The sequence below is a fragment of the Motacilla alba genome, chromosome 6, assembly GCF_015832195.1.
Source record: "Motacilla alba alba isolate MOTALB_02 chromosome 6, Motacilla_alba_V1.0_pri, whole genome shotgun sequence".
In the NCBI taxonomy this organism is placed as follows: domain Eukaryota; kingdom Metazoa; phylum Chordata; class Aves; order Passeriformes; family Motacillidae; genus Motacilla; species Motacilla alba.
Genome location: NC_052021.1, coordinates 20,847,925 through 20,867,117, shown reverse-complemented (window position 1 = coordinate 20,867,117; position 19,193 = coordinate 20,847,925). Strand labels below are relative to the sequence as shown.

General features: G+C 41.1%; 2 protein-coding genes across 8 annotated transcripts in view; one reads left to right on the top strand and one right to left on the bottom strand.

The window, feature by feature from the left end:
- Nucleotides 1-1,838, bottom strand: part of DNTT (DNA nucleotidylexotransferase) — a 142,919-nt gene extending 141,081 nt beyond the window's left edge. Inside the window, exon 1 of the mRNA XM_038140123.1 lies at nucleotides 228-1,838. The gene's annotated coding sequence lies outside the window, so the exon portion shown is untranslated. The remainder of the gene's footprint in view (nucleotides 1-227) is intronic.
- The window catches only part of BLNK (B cell linker), a 90,532-nt gene that overhangs the window by 37,588 nt on the left and 33,751 nt on the right, over nucleotides 1-19,193 (top strand). For 3 of the 7 annotated variants that reach the window (XM_038140110.1, XM_038140111.1, XM_038140115.1), the window contains exon 1: nucleotides 7,003-7,564. The exons of the other annotated variants lie outside the window; for them this stretch is intronic. In XM_038140110.1, the coding sequence (XP_037996038.1) occupies nucleotides 7,161-7,564 (404 nt within the window). In that variant the 5' untranslated portion in view covers nucleotides 7,003-7,160. Of the gene's footprint in view, nucleotides 1-7,002; nucleotides 7,565-19,193 lie in introns of those variants that run through there. 7 annotated transcript variants of the gene reach the window in all.

Below are 19,193 nucleotides of genomic sequence, written 5' to 3'. Positions count from 1 at the left end.
GGCAGCTAAGTAAACACGGCAAAATAACAAATGTAGCTAATTTCTGATCACAGACCACAGATAATGTCTTCCCAGCAACACTTTTCTATCATCATCAAGATGACTATAGCTTCAGATCCTCTGTTAATCACAATGAATAATGGAAAAAAAATCATCACGATTAAAGAATTAAATGTTCCATTGAACCAGGCTTAGACAAAACCAACCCATCTGTACCTGTCATGTACCTTGCAGAGTCCACAGGATGGAACACCTGTTTCTGGGAAAGCACCACTTTCTGGACAGATTTGAAGTTTTGTTCATTCACAACCAATGCCCCAAGAACGTTTTGAAGCGCAGCCCCAGGGCATAGCTCCAGCAGACACGCAGGCTTAGGCTTAGAACTCATTCTACACCAAGCTCAAAATGTAATTCCTTTATCAGCATTTCTTTCTACTCTGACATCCTTGCGTATCAGCTTCCTTAAAGCAAAGCGGTTCTGGGCCAGCTCAAAGGTCGATGTCAGGTGACATTTGTGACACCCTTCCTTGATGCTCAAGGAAGAAAAGAAGAGCGGATAGGTTTGGGTGGGTGCCTCCACACCCGTGTGTGAACTGTAAATCACTGCTGGGCTGGAGTGACACCCCACACAGCACCTGAAACAAACAAAATTAGCCGGTGCACTTCGACTCAGGTAGTATCAGTTCCACCAGGAATCAGCATAATAATAGAAATCTATAATTTCTTTAGAAGCCTCATGATACTGAGTAGTTTTTTTTTCACAAGAAGCAATTCTCCTGCAAACAGAACAATGAAAGTTAACCGACCTCAAGGAAAGGGTAAGCTTGAAAGAAATCACAGTGCCTAAGGAAAAGATACCTTAAAAACCAATAACTTCTCCCTGGAAGACTCTACTGTATCAGTATTGTCTTCCTATTTGCTAACTCGTATGAAAATTCTCTAGCAAAAGCTATACAAATACCATACACCTTGTGAGTAGTTTCAAATTACAAACAGTGCAATCTAGTCTGCACTCATCAGTCTGCTTATAAACACAATCCTGACTCAACACCATTATGACAAAACCAACAGGACTGTTTCACATGTATGACATAACCCCAGACAGACAGCTACAATACAGAGAAAGGTGTTAAATATCTGAATCCATGCTGCAGATGTTGGTAAAATTCACTTACAACAAGAAATTTAAAATCTTGTACAGCTATCACCTATGCATATTGTTCCTAAACTAACAGTCAGAAACTTCCTTCAAGCACAAAATATTTCAGATTGTAATTTCCTCAATGCAGTGACATTCTTGTTCTCTATTATAATACTATATAAAAAAGGGAAGATTGTTTATAAATAATACAATGGAGTATAATGGATATTCAAATTTACATATATGTGTTTCTTTACATGTAGATTTGTGTCATATTTTCTTTCTTCTTTCCTTTCTGACTTTTGTATTTTCCCTTTGTATTTTAGAACTGAAGGGAAGTTATTCTGAAATCCAGTGTTTGATAGTAAATATAGACTTTATGTCCCAATATCCTCTGGGACAGTAAATACAGACTTTTTGTCCCAATATCCTCTGGGAGTGGAAAGATGCAGGATCATACGACCACAAACTTGTAAAGTAACTCTTCTAAATTATGTACTGCAGCAATAAATGCTTCACATTAGGATCTATAAAAATAATAACCCTCTCTGATACAGTGTTGGACTCCAATTCATCTGCTACATTTTTGTGGTCTTAATGCAATTAAAGTTACTAACTATGTAAATATATCCTTAGCATAATCCACAAAATTTGTAGCTGTAGACAACAGAAAAATGTCATGGCTGTAATTACAAGTCTGCACAATTTTTCTCCACAGAAGAGATTATTCCATTAAAGCATTTATCTTTGGTCATAAAATGTTCTCTTGCTATTATTTCAAATAGTAGTTTGCTATTTATTAAGACAATAATTTCTTTCTTTAGAAAGTCTCCCATCTCCCTAATTATTTTACTGTGCGGTATTTTAGGGTGCTGTGGGGTTTTTGGTTTGGTTTTTTTGGTTAGTTTTTTTTTGTGGGCTTTGTTCTTTTTGGAAGGTGGTGTTTCAATCCACTACATTTTTGTGTGAAAAAAATTTTTGAAACTTTTTCTCTTCAGTGACATCTCTGCTTCCAGAAAACAGTGGCAGGCAATTTCAATTACCCAGGAAACAGGAGAGAGCAGTCTTAAGCAGATGGAAACACATGAGAATAGAAAAGACTACAGATAAAATGATTTTTCCTGTTCTTAAGCAGGAATAGAAAAATGCTCAGACAGCATAATTATAGTCAGTGAAGTGCAGATTACCAAACCGTGCCAGAGAACACACCTACCAACCCTTTCCCTTTGGTTGTATGTATTACAGGCCAGTGCAGGAAAGAAGTGGTTTAAAATTGTTAGTTTTTAAGCATTTTCCAGAAACTGAAGGCATCATGGTATGTGTAACAGCACTACACAAAAATGACCTTATTTCAAGACATTCCTTTCACTTGGAAATTTTAAAAATTTGTGCAGCCTTTTGTCTGTGTGAGCAATTTTATCAGCAGGGACACAAACATATTTAGACCATCCACCATCCATGCCTGAATGCTGACTGATGCTCATAGGCACCTGCTGAAAGGAAGGACACAAACCACTGCTTCTCCCTGCTCCTTCCCCGTGCTAAGCCTCATTCCCAATGCCAGGGCCCAATACCCCCAAGCTGCCCCCACAAAAGCCTCCGGGGTACCCCCTCAGGGGAAATCCACACCCCACGCAGGAGGGAGGATGGGAAAGCAGACAGTTAACTACTGTAACAAGGGGTGAGGAGGGGGAGCAGGGTACAGGAGCTCTGCAGAGGAGTCAGAAAAAAGCATGGCTTGCCAGGCTGCAAAGAGCCCTGTGTCCCTACACCCTCCCTCCCGTGGTTAGGCTCACAGTGGGACAAGCTGGCCACTTAGGGACATCTCCACTGCAGTCACCCTTGACTGCTGAAGGGGACCAGGTTTGCAACACAAGCAAAGCTGTTCCCAAGAGTCACTGTGGGTGTCAGCTGGCTCCAACACAGTCACTGCCTGTGAGACAATCTGATCTCAAACGTTTTGAGTTTGACATTAAATAATTAGTGGGTCTCTAGGAGCCATTTTTGTGTTTCTGTATGCACATGAAACAGATGACAGTAAAACTGAAAAGCAGAAGTGCAGCTTTTTGCACAGTCCCCAGAGAAAGAAAACACATATTCTCAGCAGGTGCTAAATGTGTTTGCTCAGAAGACTCATGAGAAAATCCTACTAAATTTACTGTTTTCACATCTTTGCCTGCAGTACATGCCTACATGTATGACCTGTTTCCTGCAGTACATGCCTAATGACAAACCCAAATACCATTCAATAAAATTTAGAGTTGCATTTTCAAATGCATCTCCTATTACTAGTACTGTAAGACCAGCTTTGAATATGCCATTTGGTATCCAAAATGATAAAGGATTAAAGTGTTAAGATTTCTAGGGCAGTTGATAAGAGTCCTCCAAAATCAACATTGTGGCATTGAGCCAACTGACCCACAGTGAGAAGACCAAAACCCCTGAAAATCAGTATTATGTAAAAACACTTGGGACAGAAATGTACCCTCTTCTCATCTGCTAAGACACAAGTACAGGCCACATGTAGCTTTCCCTGTAAAAGAAGTGTTTCCTAGTTTAAAATGGCATATAAGCATCCTGGGAAAGGAAAAAAATCCATTGAACTAGAGACATTGGGAAAAAAACAGAGATGTATTATTTTAAATAAAAAGCAGAACTGTTTCACCATTTTGTAGCAATCAGTGAGTAGCAAATATAGAGAATATTATGAGAAATCATGTTCCATAAACTCATGCTTTCCAAATACCAGCCATGGGACATTGAATAGTAAGTTACGTAGGCAGAGTGTTGACCAAAATAGAATTTGAGGGGGCAAAAAACTATGTCTAAATTGACATAGTTTTAAACAATAGAGTTTGAGTGCATTTCTAGTCTGGTATGAAGTACCACAAATTTGCATTCAGATCTATATGATCAAGCACAAAACCCTCACAGGCAGCATGTGACCGTCTACTGCTAATTTTCTGTTTCCCCTGCACTCTTCACTGCCACAGCCCATTGCTGGCACATCTTCCTACAGATATTCTGAAAGCAGAAGAAATCAAATACATACAAAATACTATCAAAGAGCACATTCTGTTAGTTAGGGGAAAAAAATGAGCTTGCAGCATGACTACAGATTCCAGTTCAGATTCACATGGCTTGTACTTGGGCTGTCTTCCGATGCAGATGTAGATGGCACCAGTTTGGGCTATTTTCACTCCACAGCCATGAAAAAAAGAGAACTGTGGCTATCATTTCCTAACTTTCATGTGAACACAGACTGATCAAGCCAAATTCCTGTCACTGACCAGCTACATTTACATTCACATTACAGTGCTTCTGTGGCTGGAGCTCTCTCTTTAGTGCTAATCTAGTAGCTCAGAGCTCAAGCAGTAGATGCCTCTTTTAAACAGAGTCCTTCATGTTTGAATACATAGTGTTTTTGAAGCAATTATCAATCTAAGATTAAAGACAGCCTGTAGATATGGGCAGGGAGAAGTACCTCTGAGCTAGGTGAAACACTATTACCTCAAGACAGTAAAATCAGAGAGATATTTTGAAGTGAATTATCAATCATTTTACATACTGCTCAGGAGAGCTTATAGTGCAACTCTATTGCCAGGATTTCCTAAAGGAAAAGCCAAGCAAAAGCTCACAAAGCTGTCTTTTAAAGAGCAAATTGTGCAATATCCAGTGATTCTCCACATTCCCCAAAAGTAGGGAAGTCAAAATCAAAGAACACACTTGGCAAGAGAAGATTGTACATTAAATTCTCTCCATTATTTCTTTCCTATAAAGAACAGTTGGATCCTTCACTTCTGAGTACTTCTAAGAAAAAAAAACTGGCCCAATCACCTCAAATAATGTTGGAGACAAAACTTTGTTAATAGAGAAGGTGTTAAGAAATGGGTTTCCTAACGTGACTGAGAGAAAAAGTTGTATATGGTCATGTCATGAATAAAAATGAAACCTGGTAATCAAACTGATTACTTACTTCAAATCAGGTTTCTTGGCAGTTTCATAGACATTGAGGGCACTAGACTGTATCTATGAGCATTAATGTAATCTGTAAAAAGTAGCTTCCTCTTGAATAGTCACGCATAGATTGAGATCCTTTGATGCAGCACTGTCTCCTCAAAGCATCAAAAATAAGCACTAAAGAGATTCACTGTAAATAATTTTGATCTACTTTCAGTTCTTTTTATTCAGCTTCTCATTGCTAAATGTGAGTTTACAATTGTCTGCTTTTATCTCAACTGTGTGAAACCCCAGACGTTCAGAAATGGCAACTGAGAGCCAAGGTTGCACCTGTACCCTGGCTTGGACTTTTCACACTTTCCTGCAGCTTGGTTGCCCATCTCTCCTGTGTGCCAGAGCTCCTGCCTGGGACACGTTCCGAGGGTTTCTTGCTGTACAGAAGTTGCTACGGGTAGATGCTGCTGCACCACTGAGCCTCAGCCCACCAGCAGTCAGGATGTGGCTTCAGGCATCAACCCAGAGCAAGAGCTCAAACAGGCCCCTGGGTTCCCTGGGCTAATTAGTTCCCTAGACTAATACGTCACACAGTCATACTCTGTAACTTGCATTAAGACAACGGCAAAAATGGTCTCCATATAAAGCTGTTAGCATCAAAACTTATGAATCTTAAAGGAAGATAAAAGATGACAGATTCCAAAGATCCCAAAAAAAAACAGCCCAGGATTTCTGCGACAGCCAGGCAAGAGGCAGTTGTGTAAGGGAAACCACTGCAGGAGCCTACTGAGCAAATCTCTTATTCTGATATGTGTTCAGGTAAGTGGAAAGATTATACAAGCAAAAGGGAAAGTGACACAGCAATATATTCCTATCTACTTCTTCACACTGTCAGTGTGAATTTTAACTAATTTAAAATTAATTTAATTTTCAAAATAACTTTTAGGGAGTAAAATTGCAAAGTTGACAGGTCCACAACCAGATACAATGCAATGTGGAATTCCACTTTTGTGTATTACATGACATTAAATATTATTTCATTCCTTAAAGCCCACAAACTTTATAAGATACCCCTGAAAAAAGCAATTTGTACACTATTGGCCCAGCCTAAAAAATACTGTGTTCAAACATCAAGCAACTCCTACGCTGAAAGCACAGAGACCAAAAACACCAGCCTGCCAAGATCACGATACTGCTATCAGAGAAAAAAATCTCATGGCAGGCTGTTCCCCAGAGTCACCTGCACTAACCAGGAAAGTCTGTTTTGCTCCTTCTGTTTCACAAGAAAAAACTTCAGTCAGTACTATTTGGGGAGAAGAATTCCATGGGAAAACCTAGCCAAGTGGCACTAAGAATCCCACCACGAAATACCTTTGTGTGTCCCCAAAGCGTATTGAACATATAAAAACATATTAATATGATGTATACGTACACTTTAAAAAAACCAAAAAAAACTACTAGGTTTCTTCCCTAGAACAGCCTTAGGCTATAAACTAAGCTGCAGAGAGGCCAAAGATACAGAAGGGGAGCAACAAGAGCCATCCTCCAAAGGTGCAGAATTCAAATGAATCAGCCCTTCAGGATAAAGGCTGGATGTGAACATCCACCTACACTGCCCCTCAGAAACAACTGGCTGCCTCCAAAGTTCATCTTTATAGAGGAAAATATGGTTGAGCTTAAGACTGAGCAAAAAGTCCCAAGCTCAGAGATATCAGAGCCATAAAGTCAGCTGCCTGCACCTTGGCTGGGAACAGCCTTGCTGTGTCTCTGGAAGAATCAGGGTTTTAAATTAGTTTAAAAATAGGGTAAGAAACATTTTTTTCTTTACAGTTACAGTCAAAAGAATGGGGAAAAGATGGTGGTTTTCTCTTGCTTTTACTGGGGAACCTCGGGAAAGGAAAAGTTCCCACGCAGCATGCTCCCACCTGGCACAAATTCACCAGAAGCGGGGAGGAGGAGGGGAACGAGGCCCTGCATCTCTCTCCACAGCCGGTGAAGTCCCCTGGGCTGGGCAGGAGACAGCGAGCGAGTCACCGGCCCCGGCACGGCCCGCGGGGCTCGCCCCATGCTCCCGCTGCGCGGCCGGGCCGCCCGCGCCGCTCCTCGGCCCCCCGAGCCAGCGCGGCCCGGCGGCTCCGGCGGCAGGGGCGGATCAGCGGGGCCCGCGCCCCCGTTCCCAAAGGCTCCTCCTCGGCTCCCGGCTCCGCAGCCACCTGTGTGCGCTCCGGGCGGGGCGGGGCCGGGCCGAGCCGCGGGTCCCTCCTCTGCCGGTGCCTGCGGGCGGGCGGGACGGGACGGGACGGGGAGAGGCTCCGGCAGCGCGGCGGGACCCGGCCCAGGGAGAGCCCGGCCCCGGGAAGCGGCGGCGCCGGCAGGTGCCGGGCCGAGGGCAGCGCGTCCCGGCGGGGCAGCGCTCACGGGCATGGACAAGCTCAACAGGCTGACGGTGCCGGCCGGGGAGAAGTTCAGGTAGGGGCTGGTCCGCTCCCGGTCTCCTCCGGAACGGGGCTGCCGCGGGAAGGCAGCGGTGGGACGAGCCGCTTCCCGCAGCGGGGGGACTGGGAGGCGCCGAGGCACGAGGAAGTTGGCAGAAGTTTTAGAGTAAAAGGGAGTTTTACCCCTTTTGACCCGATGGCCAGGCAGCCGCAAGGAAGTGCGGGAGGTAAACGCGGCTCTGGAGTGGATAACGCAGATTTCGAAGCAAAATATGTGTCGGCTTCACCCGCAGCGCAAAAAGGAATCTTTTCAAGGTGTCCATTTTCAAAGCTGTAAGGAAATAGTGTGTGATTCATTATGATGTATGAGTCTTATGCAAATTAGAAAAACTTAATTAATTGCTTAATGCTTTAATGTCTTACGAAGATGGCTTTTGCCAGTTGAGTTTTGTAATGTTTCCTAATCTTCGAAAGAACTGGTGGAATAGAGGGAACTGGAAAACGGGAAATGTTCCTAAGTGAAGGAGAACAATGTTAAATACAGGGTTTGAGAGGAAAAAAGCAGAAGCTGGCCATTACTGAAGTATTTTTAGTGTGTCTCGATTCATGTGCTGCTACAGTTGGCACCTCGAGGCTCTTTCATCATGACTTTTTGTATTTCTAAATAGTTAAAAGAAATTCTGTTTCATATTAAGGTAACATGGAATTCTTTTCCTCCTCTGAAAAAATAAGAATGAAATGCTGAAAAATATTTTTTCCAAAAATTAGTCATACTTAAGCACTCAATGCTAACTTATAAACCCTTCTCAAATCTCTCCCTCTCCCCAGAAACTTTCATGCAAACTGGAATAATCCCTTGTAAAGCTAATTTTGATGCAGTGCAGTTTATTGATACCTACTCTCCCCATACTGTGGCAGTGTTGTTGTGGGAGGGGTGTACTTGTAGAGCTGCAGTGACACATGCTCCTCAGCCAGGCATAGCTAATAAAAACCAAGCAGGCTGTATCCTGAGCCCGGGCAAGGATTCTATGGAAGGCTCAGTGGACAGGGGGAAGAACGCAGGGAATTTCCTCATTGCCTGCAGTTTACCACCTTAAGTAGTCTGAACTGGTTTAAATGGTGTCAGAGCTCGGTGTTGGTCTAAACTAGTTATCTTTAAATAACAAGTTGAGAAACAAGATGGAAAGCTTGATTCCATCAACTACTGGTACATAAAAAAATACAGTACACACCCTCTGCTGTCATAAAATTGTAGCTGGGATTCTGCTTCTGCACTTTTGCAAACAATTAAAGCAGGATTGCCTTCAAGTATCTAAAGTGGGTCTATGTATGAGGGTTATAATGGCCCACAACTTTTGGTGAACTGATTCAAAAGCCCTAAACCCAAAAGGCAGCGCCACCCTTCTGCTGCACCTTCACATAGATGACGCTCTCCATCTCATCTGACTGAGGTTGTAATACTGTTGTAAAATAGGGAAGAGAAAGAAGTAGATCTGCTTTCCTGTATTAACCTGAAGTATTGCAAGTTACTTTTTCTCCCTCCTCATGGCAAATTCAGCCTATTTGTGCAGGAAGAGAAGGAGCACCCATTTCTCAAGTGTGTGAGCGTCCTCACCACACACATGCTTTGACTTGAGCATGTTGAAATACTCCTTAGAAAGCTGGTTACATGGCCACAAAATCTTACTGTAGTGTCAGAGTTTTAAAACCTGAAGGCAGAGCTTTCCATGAGTAGATATTCACAGGATAAATTTAAGAGAGATCTGCAAATACAGGAAGAAATCAGCGTAATGTGGCAGCAGCCTTTTTCTCCATCTTTGAAACACTGGATACCCCCTCGTGCTCTGTGACCTGTTGGCAGTGCAGTTGACTTCCTATTCCACACCTGTCTGCGTGGAACACACATAGGTGGTTCAGAGTTTGTACTGACTGTTACATGATCTAAATGGTTATGTCAAAAATGTGCTTTTCTTCATAGGCTAAGATGCAATGCCAAGAAATGTTCCTGCCAAACATAGTTTCAATTTATGTGATTATAGTTTGCATTTTTAAAGACAACTTTCTTAAAATTTCTGCTTTGTAGCAGCAAAAGTTAAAAAAGCACTACTGTTGAGTCTGAGAGAGGATCTTTTGATTTTTTTAAGTGTAGACCTGAAAAACTAGATATTATGTGGTTTTGCTGGCTCAACTATTCTTCATGGGTATAGTTGAGCCTACCAGACCTAGCTTTTTGTTGCATTAGCAAATCTTATGTCCGATCTGAATTCTTAATGTGTTCCATTCATTACGTTTCTTGCAACAATAAGAAATATAAATGTTCTTATATGTCTGTCTGCCTAACATGTTGTGGTATGTACATTGTTTGCTGTTAAGCCACTCAACTGACTTCAGTAATAGTTGCACAGGAATGCTGGAACTTCATGGAATTCTGGTATTAATTTGTTTCTTATATGGCATGCACAGTATTATACAAATATTCCCTCGGAGTACATTGTGTGTTCTAATTGCTTCCTTATAGTTAGGAAAAATTAATTCAAAGACTTGGTTATTTATTGTGAGATAAACTAATCTGTGGTTCATAGAAGTGATTTGGTACTTTGAATTGTCTCCCAAAGAGTGGAGTGAATACATGAGCAATAGCCATACTGCCATGGCAAGCTCTAGTGTGCCTGGGTTTCAGACTGAACTTCAGGGAAAAAAAATTATGCTGCAAATGTACAGAAATAGAGGCAGTCATGATCAGGGACAGTAGGCAGTATGGGTAATGGGAAGTTGGCAGCTCAGAAGAGAAGTCTGCACTAACCTTGCAAACTCTTTTGTGGTTTAACTTCCCTAGACTATAAGCCTGTGATTCCTGGTATTTAAATAATCTCTAGCTACTATATGTGCCTGTGTCACAGCATCTCTTCAGACTTGCTGCATTTTTTTATTATGACCACAAACCTTAATGATGACCCTCTGCCCATAGCTGGCTTTGCTGTGTAGCACAAAGTCCTTTTGAAGGCAGCATCGCCACTGTGGTGATGGGCAAACCATGCACAAACCAAAGTGTGCCACATGCTTTCACTTGCCTAAGGTCATGCAGCCAGCAAGTTCCAGACTGCAAACAGCCTTTTCCAAGAGCACAGTTTCATGTTATTTTCACACGACTTCATTAATTTGCAGCACTCCATCTCTGCCCCCAGCAAAAACAAAGGCTTAAAATCCCTATCTCCAAGCATTATGTCCATTTAAAAGGAAGTGGAAATAAACTGGCAATCTACTTTTCTCAGGTTGAACAAGTGTGTCTGGGGGTTTTTTGCAGGATTTTGTATTAGTCCCACTTGTTAAACAGAAGGGTTTAAATCCTAATTCTATGAAAATCAGGAGGGGTTTCCCTAAGGCCTGAATGTCTGTTGTCTGTCAAACCTGGAGGCATTTATAGTCTTCACTAATTTTCTACTGGTAGCTTGGCTGTAACTGCTGGGCCTTTTTCTTTAACAGAGGATGTTCTGACAATGTGTCTTCTTGAAGGTGTATAGTAGGAAAAAAAATTCATTTGGGATTGAAATTTTATATCTCAAATTTCATCCTATGTATAGGATGCTTTACCATAGGGAGCATTTACTTTTGGAGAAAATGTTTGGGGAATATCTGAATATTAATTTTGTGCTGTAAGAAAATATTTTATTGTAGTAGTTCTACTAATTCGCTTAATCTGTTTTTTCAAGGCAAATTTTAACTTAATTTATTACTTCAGTGAACCTGAACAGGGCAAGGGAACAAAAATAAACTCAGGCAAGAAATGAACTCTAGTTTCAAAGTAACATATAGAATATTGCCCATGACAAAATTAGGCATCAAAGCACACATCCAACTTCAGCATCTCAACCTCTCATTAGTTACATAGAGGAAAGGCTCTGCAAATGATAGCATCATTCTGTGGTTTGGGTGGAAAGGGATTATCCTGTTCCCATTGCTCTGGCGTGGTTTGGGAAACCTTCCACTAGATAAGGTTGCTCAAAGCCCCATCCAACCTGGCCTTGAACACATCCAGGGATGGCACAGTCACAAGTTCTCAAGCCAACCTGTTCCAGTGCCTCACCACCTTCACAGTAAAGAATTTCTCCCTAATATCCAAACTGCTCTCTTTGGTGCCATTCCCCCTTGTCCTGTTACTGCGTACCCTTGTAATCAGCTCCTCTCCAGCTTTCTTGTAGACCTCCTGCAGTTAACTAAAAGGCTGCAGTAAGATCACCCCAGAGCTTTGCCTTTTCCAGGCTGAACAATCCCAATTCTCTCAGCCTCACTTCTGCTCTTCCACCTGCTCTGGAGATCTCCTCTTTCTAGCAAAAGTCTAATCTGCCCTAAGGACATAACGGCTGGGAAGGTCTTCTGGTCTTCAGCACCCACTGCCACCCACAGCCACCTCCTGTCTCAGCTTCCAGTGTCTCCTGACAGCTTCCCACTGCACAGAACCATGCTGTGGTGGCAGCGGCTTTTGTGACACACCCATGTTTTAGCCCAGCAAAGTGTAGGCTGAACATAAGGTCACATGAAATCCCACTTCAGTGATTTGCAGTGTTCAAAGCTGAGTTTCACAGGCACAGGGAAAGGAGGTCACCAGCTGCATTTGCCGTGCTGATGAGCACAAACAAAAGTTTTTTCTCTAGGATTGTTAGGTCCTGTTTGCCGTACAAAGCCCAGGATTTTGATTAAAAGATAAAAGTTTTATAATCTCTATTTCCTCTAGTCTTATGTCAGCTTAAATAGTTCATAAATTCTCTCTCATCTCTGGACTTTGGAATGAAATGAGATAGGAAATGCAAACTTCCCCAAATACCACGGCAAAAATCCATTCTTTCACTCAGTGTGACTTCTCCAGTCAAATCCTCTTGCTTCTCCCTCCGACCTTGCTTCAGCACAGCATAGCCTCCATCCCATCTATATTTGTCCTTCTTTTTCCCTTCTCTCTGCACAACCACTTCATTCTACCAATCCCTTTAAAGCTTCTTTTCTTCTTTCCAGCTATGTCATCCAATCTGGACTAATCCCCAGGCTAAAAAACCAACCAACCAAAACAACCAAACCTGAAACACACTAATTTTTATTAAAAACAATAAACCAAAAAAAAGCACCACCCACAAACAGAAGGGGGGGAAAAACCCAAACTAAACCACCACATAGGATTTATTCTTACACAGAATTTCCTGCATATAATGCTGTTTATAGAAAGAATGTTTAAGTGTGACTGTGATCTATGTGTGTTTTAAACAGAAATATGGCAATGTGGACAAAATGATGCAGTATAATACTGAAACTATCAAGAGATGCCCTGCTTTAGTCTCTGCAGGTAGACAGCAGTGTAAGGGTGTAGTCTGTTCACAAGATCAGCTATGCTTATGTAGTACCTATAGCTGCATTCTACTTGTGCTGGCAAAATTATTAAGTCATTGGCAGAGCTTATTCTACCACTGCATCATATGCACACTGTTCCAAAAAAAATAAGGCCTTGTTGTGACACCGTAGTTCTGCCAGAGTAACTGTCCAGAGTAGGAGCATTTGTCAGCTATAGCAATGACAAGTGACACCATCCTTGGCCTGCAACTGTCAGTTACTCAGCAGAAATGAGTAATTTAGATTTGATCTAATGACATAGGGGTTTTTGGTGTTCTTTTAGTAAAATAATAAATTATTAAGAGCCAAGCAGATAACCCAATAAATTAATTTTCGTGCCCATGGGAGAAAAACAACATTCCAGCAAATTTGGCAAAACTCTTTTTTACCATTAGTTTATAAATGTGCCCCACACAGCTGTGTAGAGTGCTAGATATTAAATCATAATATGATATTGCAGGTATCCAGTGATATGTTGATTCCAGAACAAAACAGTTTTGTGTTTTACAGAATCATTCAAAATCTACATAGTGCACAGGACATTTAAATGTGATAGATGCTTTGCTTTTGGAAGGCAAATAGACAATCATAAATCATTACAAAAAAGGCCCACTGGAAAACCATATCAGTTTACATGCTCAGCAGACAAGAGAATTGAAAAATTGATGGAAAACAGTGGCTAAAAGGGACGGTGCTTTCCCATTTGGCTCTAGGGCATCATCTTAGATTTTTGGTAGATCATAGAGGATGCAATGTAAATATGTCTGATTTGTGCCAGCTGTAATGAATTACTGAAGAGTAACAGAAGCTTGAAAATTCTATTAGCATCTTTATCCTAATTGATTAGTATATACATTTTGAACAAGTCTATTTTCCAGACATAAGCAAAGCCTGATGTGCAATGCTACGAGTTTATGACCTCAACATAAATGACTACACAGTAAATACTTTAAAAATAATTAAAATAAGGTATTTTATATGTAAATGTGAAATGTAAATTATAATGAGTACATAATGTACTCCTATATATAATGAGACAATAATATGGAAAACATGAGTAAAAGTTTTTCAAGCTTAATTCAAGGGGAAACTGGGGGAAGTAAGCTGTTAAAAGAAGAGGCTCTACCATGTGTCTTAATGTTTCCTTTCTGTCTTAAAATATGGATGCTGTAGACATCTGCAAGATGCACAGAGGCAGCAAAGTGCTACTGAAGCTGTAGCTGCATGGCCAGTTGAATTTGGCATAAGTCTGAGCTGCTGCCAAAAGAGCAGGTCCCTTTCTTCCACCCTCCCAAGGCCCCTGCTCACCCTGCCCCTCTCTGCCCTCTCACTGGCACTGGGGTTCCAATGACCACGTGACAGAGCTGGGTCTGATCCTGCTGATATCTAAATTGGCAAAAGAAAAAAAGAAGTTTAGTTTCCCAGCTGGAATTCCCATGATTCATCATAGCTGGGGAAGCAGGGAGGGCAGAGAGGAGCGGAATTTCCCCTTTCAGTGGCAGCCCACGTGGGCTCCATTAAAGTGACCTAGGGACCAGGCAGGGAATTTCTGCAGAGTTTTAACAAAATTTGATTGGCTTCAGAACAAAACAAACAAAACTGATCCATGAGCAGCCTCCAGGGACAAGGTCCCTGTCAGTGCCACCCCACATCTAGGATGGGTATAATGCTTCTGTAGCTTGAGCAAGAGCACTTTTAGCCCAAGTACAGCAGTGTTTGTCAGTGGGAATATTCTGGGTCCCCACCAGATCCCGTCTTTATTCATTTCCCTACAATGCCTTTCTGCTTCCTCTTCTTGTTGAAATATAAAAGCCACTTAAGTCTTGTAAATTTCTACCCTTGTTCTCCTCCAGTAGCCAGCCTGTAGGGTACTAAGCCTTCAGGGAGCTACAGCACTCACTTAGTTTTAACTGGAACTGTATTTTAGAGTAGCCTAATGGGTTGAACTTCCTCCCACTGCTTGAAAACCTTCCAGAAAAGTGGAGTAAGTCTTGTGAATGTGGTTTCTGTGCGGGGGTTGGGGTTTTTTTTTGTTTTGTGTTGTAATGCATTAACTTACATCCAGAGAGCTGGTGCAAAAAAGATCAACAGACCAAAAAAAAAAAATGGCTCAAAACAGAGCAGGTCAGTTACAGAACAGAAAACATAGCTTATCTTTTTATGTCAAGGAGTGACATGTAATATTCACTTACATATCGTAATACCGCATTATTTTCTGTATTCTCTGCAGTGTCACTGTTATGCAGATTGCTCTCCCCATTATCCCAACTGACTAAGAGGGAAGAGGTGTCCAAACCTTGGAGTTTTTGTTTGTTTGTTTCCAGGCAAATTCATATGCTTAGCATTGGAAACCTAGAATGGGTTCTTTCAATGTGCAGAACTCCCAATCATCCCGAAGTACTTACACTGTTTACTTTCAGGTTAGGCATGATTTCTGTCAAGAATGTATTATCCCTTTGCATGCTACATTTTTTATTGACTTAGTGAATATTAGTACTTACCACTACAAGGAAGACTGGCATCTTTTTTGTAAAGATTACGTAGAGGACAAATGAAGATGAAAAATAGAATCAATATTTAGCCTTTCTGTGCCTCTGTGTGTACCATGTAAACACACAGCTGCTCTAACTATGGGGTTTGCCTTTAGGCAAAATAGTGGATGAGTCAAAAGTGGGCAGAACAGGATGTTTCTGAGACTTTTAAGAAATCAACACTCTTGTCAAAATGAATATGAACTATTTGCATTTCCTCTTGTGCATCTCCCAAGCATGGTGAGAACAATTCCTTGTTTCTTCTTCCTCTCAGATAGGTAGCTGTAATTGACTTCTCCCAATAAGCAAACCTCTTTGAACTTTTTTTCACAGCTTTGAGATAGCTTTACAGATAAAGATCAAAGGCTCAGTGCCTCGAATGGATGGTTTGATGCCACAGGTTACCACCTCCAGTTCCAAACTTTCTCTTCTCCCACCAAGAAAGCCATTGCTAGGGGTGGATAAAACCTCAGAGTGGATGGGGACTGTAAGGCCCTACTTTGGACCAGTAGCTACTGAAGTGGTTTATCTGACTGCACCTCAAGGATTCAGCTGTCTCTCTTACACATTTTTATGCATTTTACACATATCTCAGCCATTGAAAACACCAACTGTGACCCAGGTGGCTGATTCAGCCTGGCATTTCCTTGCAAATGACTCCCACTCTTGCTGTTCCAGGTAGAATATGATATAAGGGTGTGTGCATGTAGAGATCTGAAGCACCTGAAGGAGGTCTAATGAGGAATTAGATGCTTTCTGTATTTGGTATTTCGTTTTGTTTTCTATGGAGGAATTAGAAGTGAAGTCAAAGGGAGTAGAGTTGTTTTATAACATTTAATTGCATTGTCTTTGAGGCACAATAGTGACAAGTAATATGAAAATACATCTTAGGAAGACACCCAGTTCACCAAAATCCATGTTCTTCCAGAAAGACCATGGCAGGAGCATTGCTTTCATGGAAGCCTGGCATAGGAAAGGTGGTCCTTTTCTGCTTTATTAATTCAATTTGAGAAGATATTTCAACATAAGAGTTTTTCAAAATCTCAAATTTTCAAAATATGCTTTTCAAAATCTCAAGTGGTAGTTTTACAAATCCCCTTCTAGGTAAGCAGGTTCTCTCCCCAAAAGGAAGCAGGAGTCTTCCCTTTGTCCAGAAACAATAACTTTCTTTCTTAATTTGGTCACCTGCATAGCTATTTATAAAACTGAAGGATAATAGAAACACAAAACAAAGACCAGCTGGGGAGAAGGTGGTAGGATAATTGTGCTGTGAGAAGCCATAAAAGAGGGGTCTGGACATGCTGTTCTTTCTTTAGTTTCATATTCTAATGTGGGGTTTTTTTGAATTAACAGAAGTAGCTGTAATAATTTTTAGTTTTCTGCTCTTTGAGTTTTGGTTTGTGCCTTCTAATAGCTTAGCTTTTATTCTTCAGATTTCATTATAATCTTCCTTGCTTTCTGTTTTGTGGTTCTTTCCTGTAAAACCTTATAGCTGAGGCAAGTGGGTATTTTTGCAGATTTTTTGTTGTAAGTCTAAATTTGTACTTACTAAATCCATGCTAGGTTTCTAATGCCAAGTATTTAAATTTGCCTGACAAAGAACCCAAACAAACAAAAACTCCAAAAAACATTTTTTTGTTTTAATGTGATCTGCCTTTCTTTAGCCAAAAGTAAGTGCTACACCTACCCACAGTCATACTTAAAGTGAATGGACAAAGTAATCTTTAGCAAATGTGACTTTCTAGGCACCGAACTACAGGCTGTCCTGTCAGTGAGCAACAGATATTCCCAAAAAGGCATAAGAATATGCAGTTGGCATGCAAATTGTCTGATTTACAGTGTGTTTATTTTTTAAATTATTTTTACTATTTTAAAACCAATTAAACTTAATCAGTTAAAGACCTAACTGATGTGAGGAGGAGGAGGAGAAGGAACATACAGGTCCCTTAATGTTGAATGAATCAATGTTGCTTGGAAAGCAATTACAGATTTATAATACTTATAAATACAATTTCTCAAAAACTAGTCTAAATGGTGGGAGAATTCCATATTTCACAAATCTGTCTGAAAGTAAGACAGACTTCTCTTTCTCAGGTTTAGGGACTCTGTACCTCATCTCACATCTGAGTTGAAAATTTGTCACACACTTTATTCTTCTTCATTTTTCTCTTTAAAACCTATATTACTTGTGGAAAAAAGAAAGCTTTTGTGGGATAGTGTGCATGCAAAAGAGCCAAAGGCTTCCAGGTGATATTTGAAGGTGGGGATGTGTCACAGGCCAGGTCTACCCATCATCCTCACTTCATCATCATATATTCCTCATAAGCTGAGCTGTCACCAGATCAAAGAGAGGGTGGGTTTGTTTCATTTTGTTTTATCTTGTGGCAGCTCCGCCAGTCCTTAAGTGCAGCAAGGTGTTTTGTCACACAGCAAGTCCTTCTTTCAGGATGTATGGTATTTACAGTGGGAAAACTTTCCACCTTCCTTCACGTAGGTATCACAGCTAGTGACCCCTTTGTCAATAGATCTGGTAATTCTGAATTACTGGAGTTTTTAGCTACAAAAATAGCAACACAGGGCTAAAAAGTGTTTTGTTTTAGGTTTCTGTCTTTTTTTCCTTATTCCTTCCAACATGTAGAATTTGTAATGTACTTGTAAGAAACCTAAAACTTTTTAGGAGCACCTACAGCCAAGACTTCCAAACTTGCTATCTGCAGAAGTTTGAAAATCTATTGTGTGCCATGAGATCCTGATCAAAGGGTCCCATCCAGTTTATGCAAGTTACAATTAAAATGGATCTCAAAATATCTATTGCTGAAATGTGTTTTCAAAGATTAGCAGTAACACAGACTGCACTTTTATCTGCAAACCTGATTTTGCATAAAAAGATCTCAAACAGGTTTAATGAAGAGTTGGAGCTTGTAGTTAAAGAACCAACTTTTAAGTTTTACCTCTTGATTATCTTTAATTATATGCAATGCCAAGACAAGCATTACTCATTTTTATTTACAGTACTAGCTGATGAAGGTCCTTGAGAATTTCTAGTATCTGCTCATCCCAAGAGAGCTCTAGAGAATAAACATTAGTTGGTGACAAGGTCCTGACTCAGAGGTGTTGTGGAGGAGGAGGCTGTAGTTCTGTGCCTGACACAAGGGCTGCCTGCTCTGGGCCATGGGAGCCCCCATTGCCTGGGCGCTCTCAGGGCTGCTGCTCTGGTGAGGGCCTCTCTCAACAAACCCCTTTTCTTGGAGTGCAATCTCAAGTATTTGAGAGCCATACAACAAGTAGTTTACTGCTGGTCAGATATGTAGATTCAGTCAAAGCTTTAGGTGTATAAATGCCCTTCTGTGCTTCACTTTCCTCGTGGCTCTGGAATGGCCTTTGGGCCTGGGATTGAGCGCTTAAAGATTTGGAGAACCCTCTTGCCATAGACTTTTTTATCTGCCTCTCATCTTTTCTTCTGTCTCTCTAAGATCACAGATCAGACAGACAGCTCTTCCTAAAACTTTTCAGTTGTTGCTTTTTATGTGGCCTGGCACTTCAAGAAATTTCAGCCTCCAGCAAACTGGACCGACTGGTTTTTGCAGCACATTCAACTCTATGGGTGAAGGGGATTCCACTTGAATAGGAGATCAGCTGTGCTTGATGACTTCCTACACTGGTTATCTGCTTACTCTCACAGGCTTCAGAGAAGTTAAATTCTCTAGGGGCAACAAACAAGGATTTTAACAACTCCTACAAGAGCTACGTAACCTT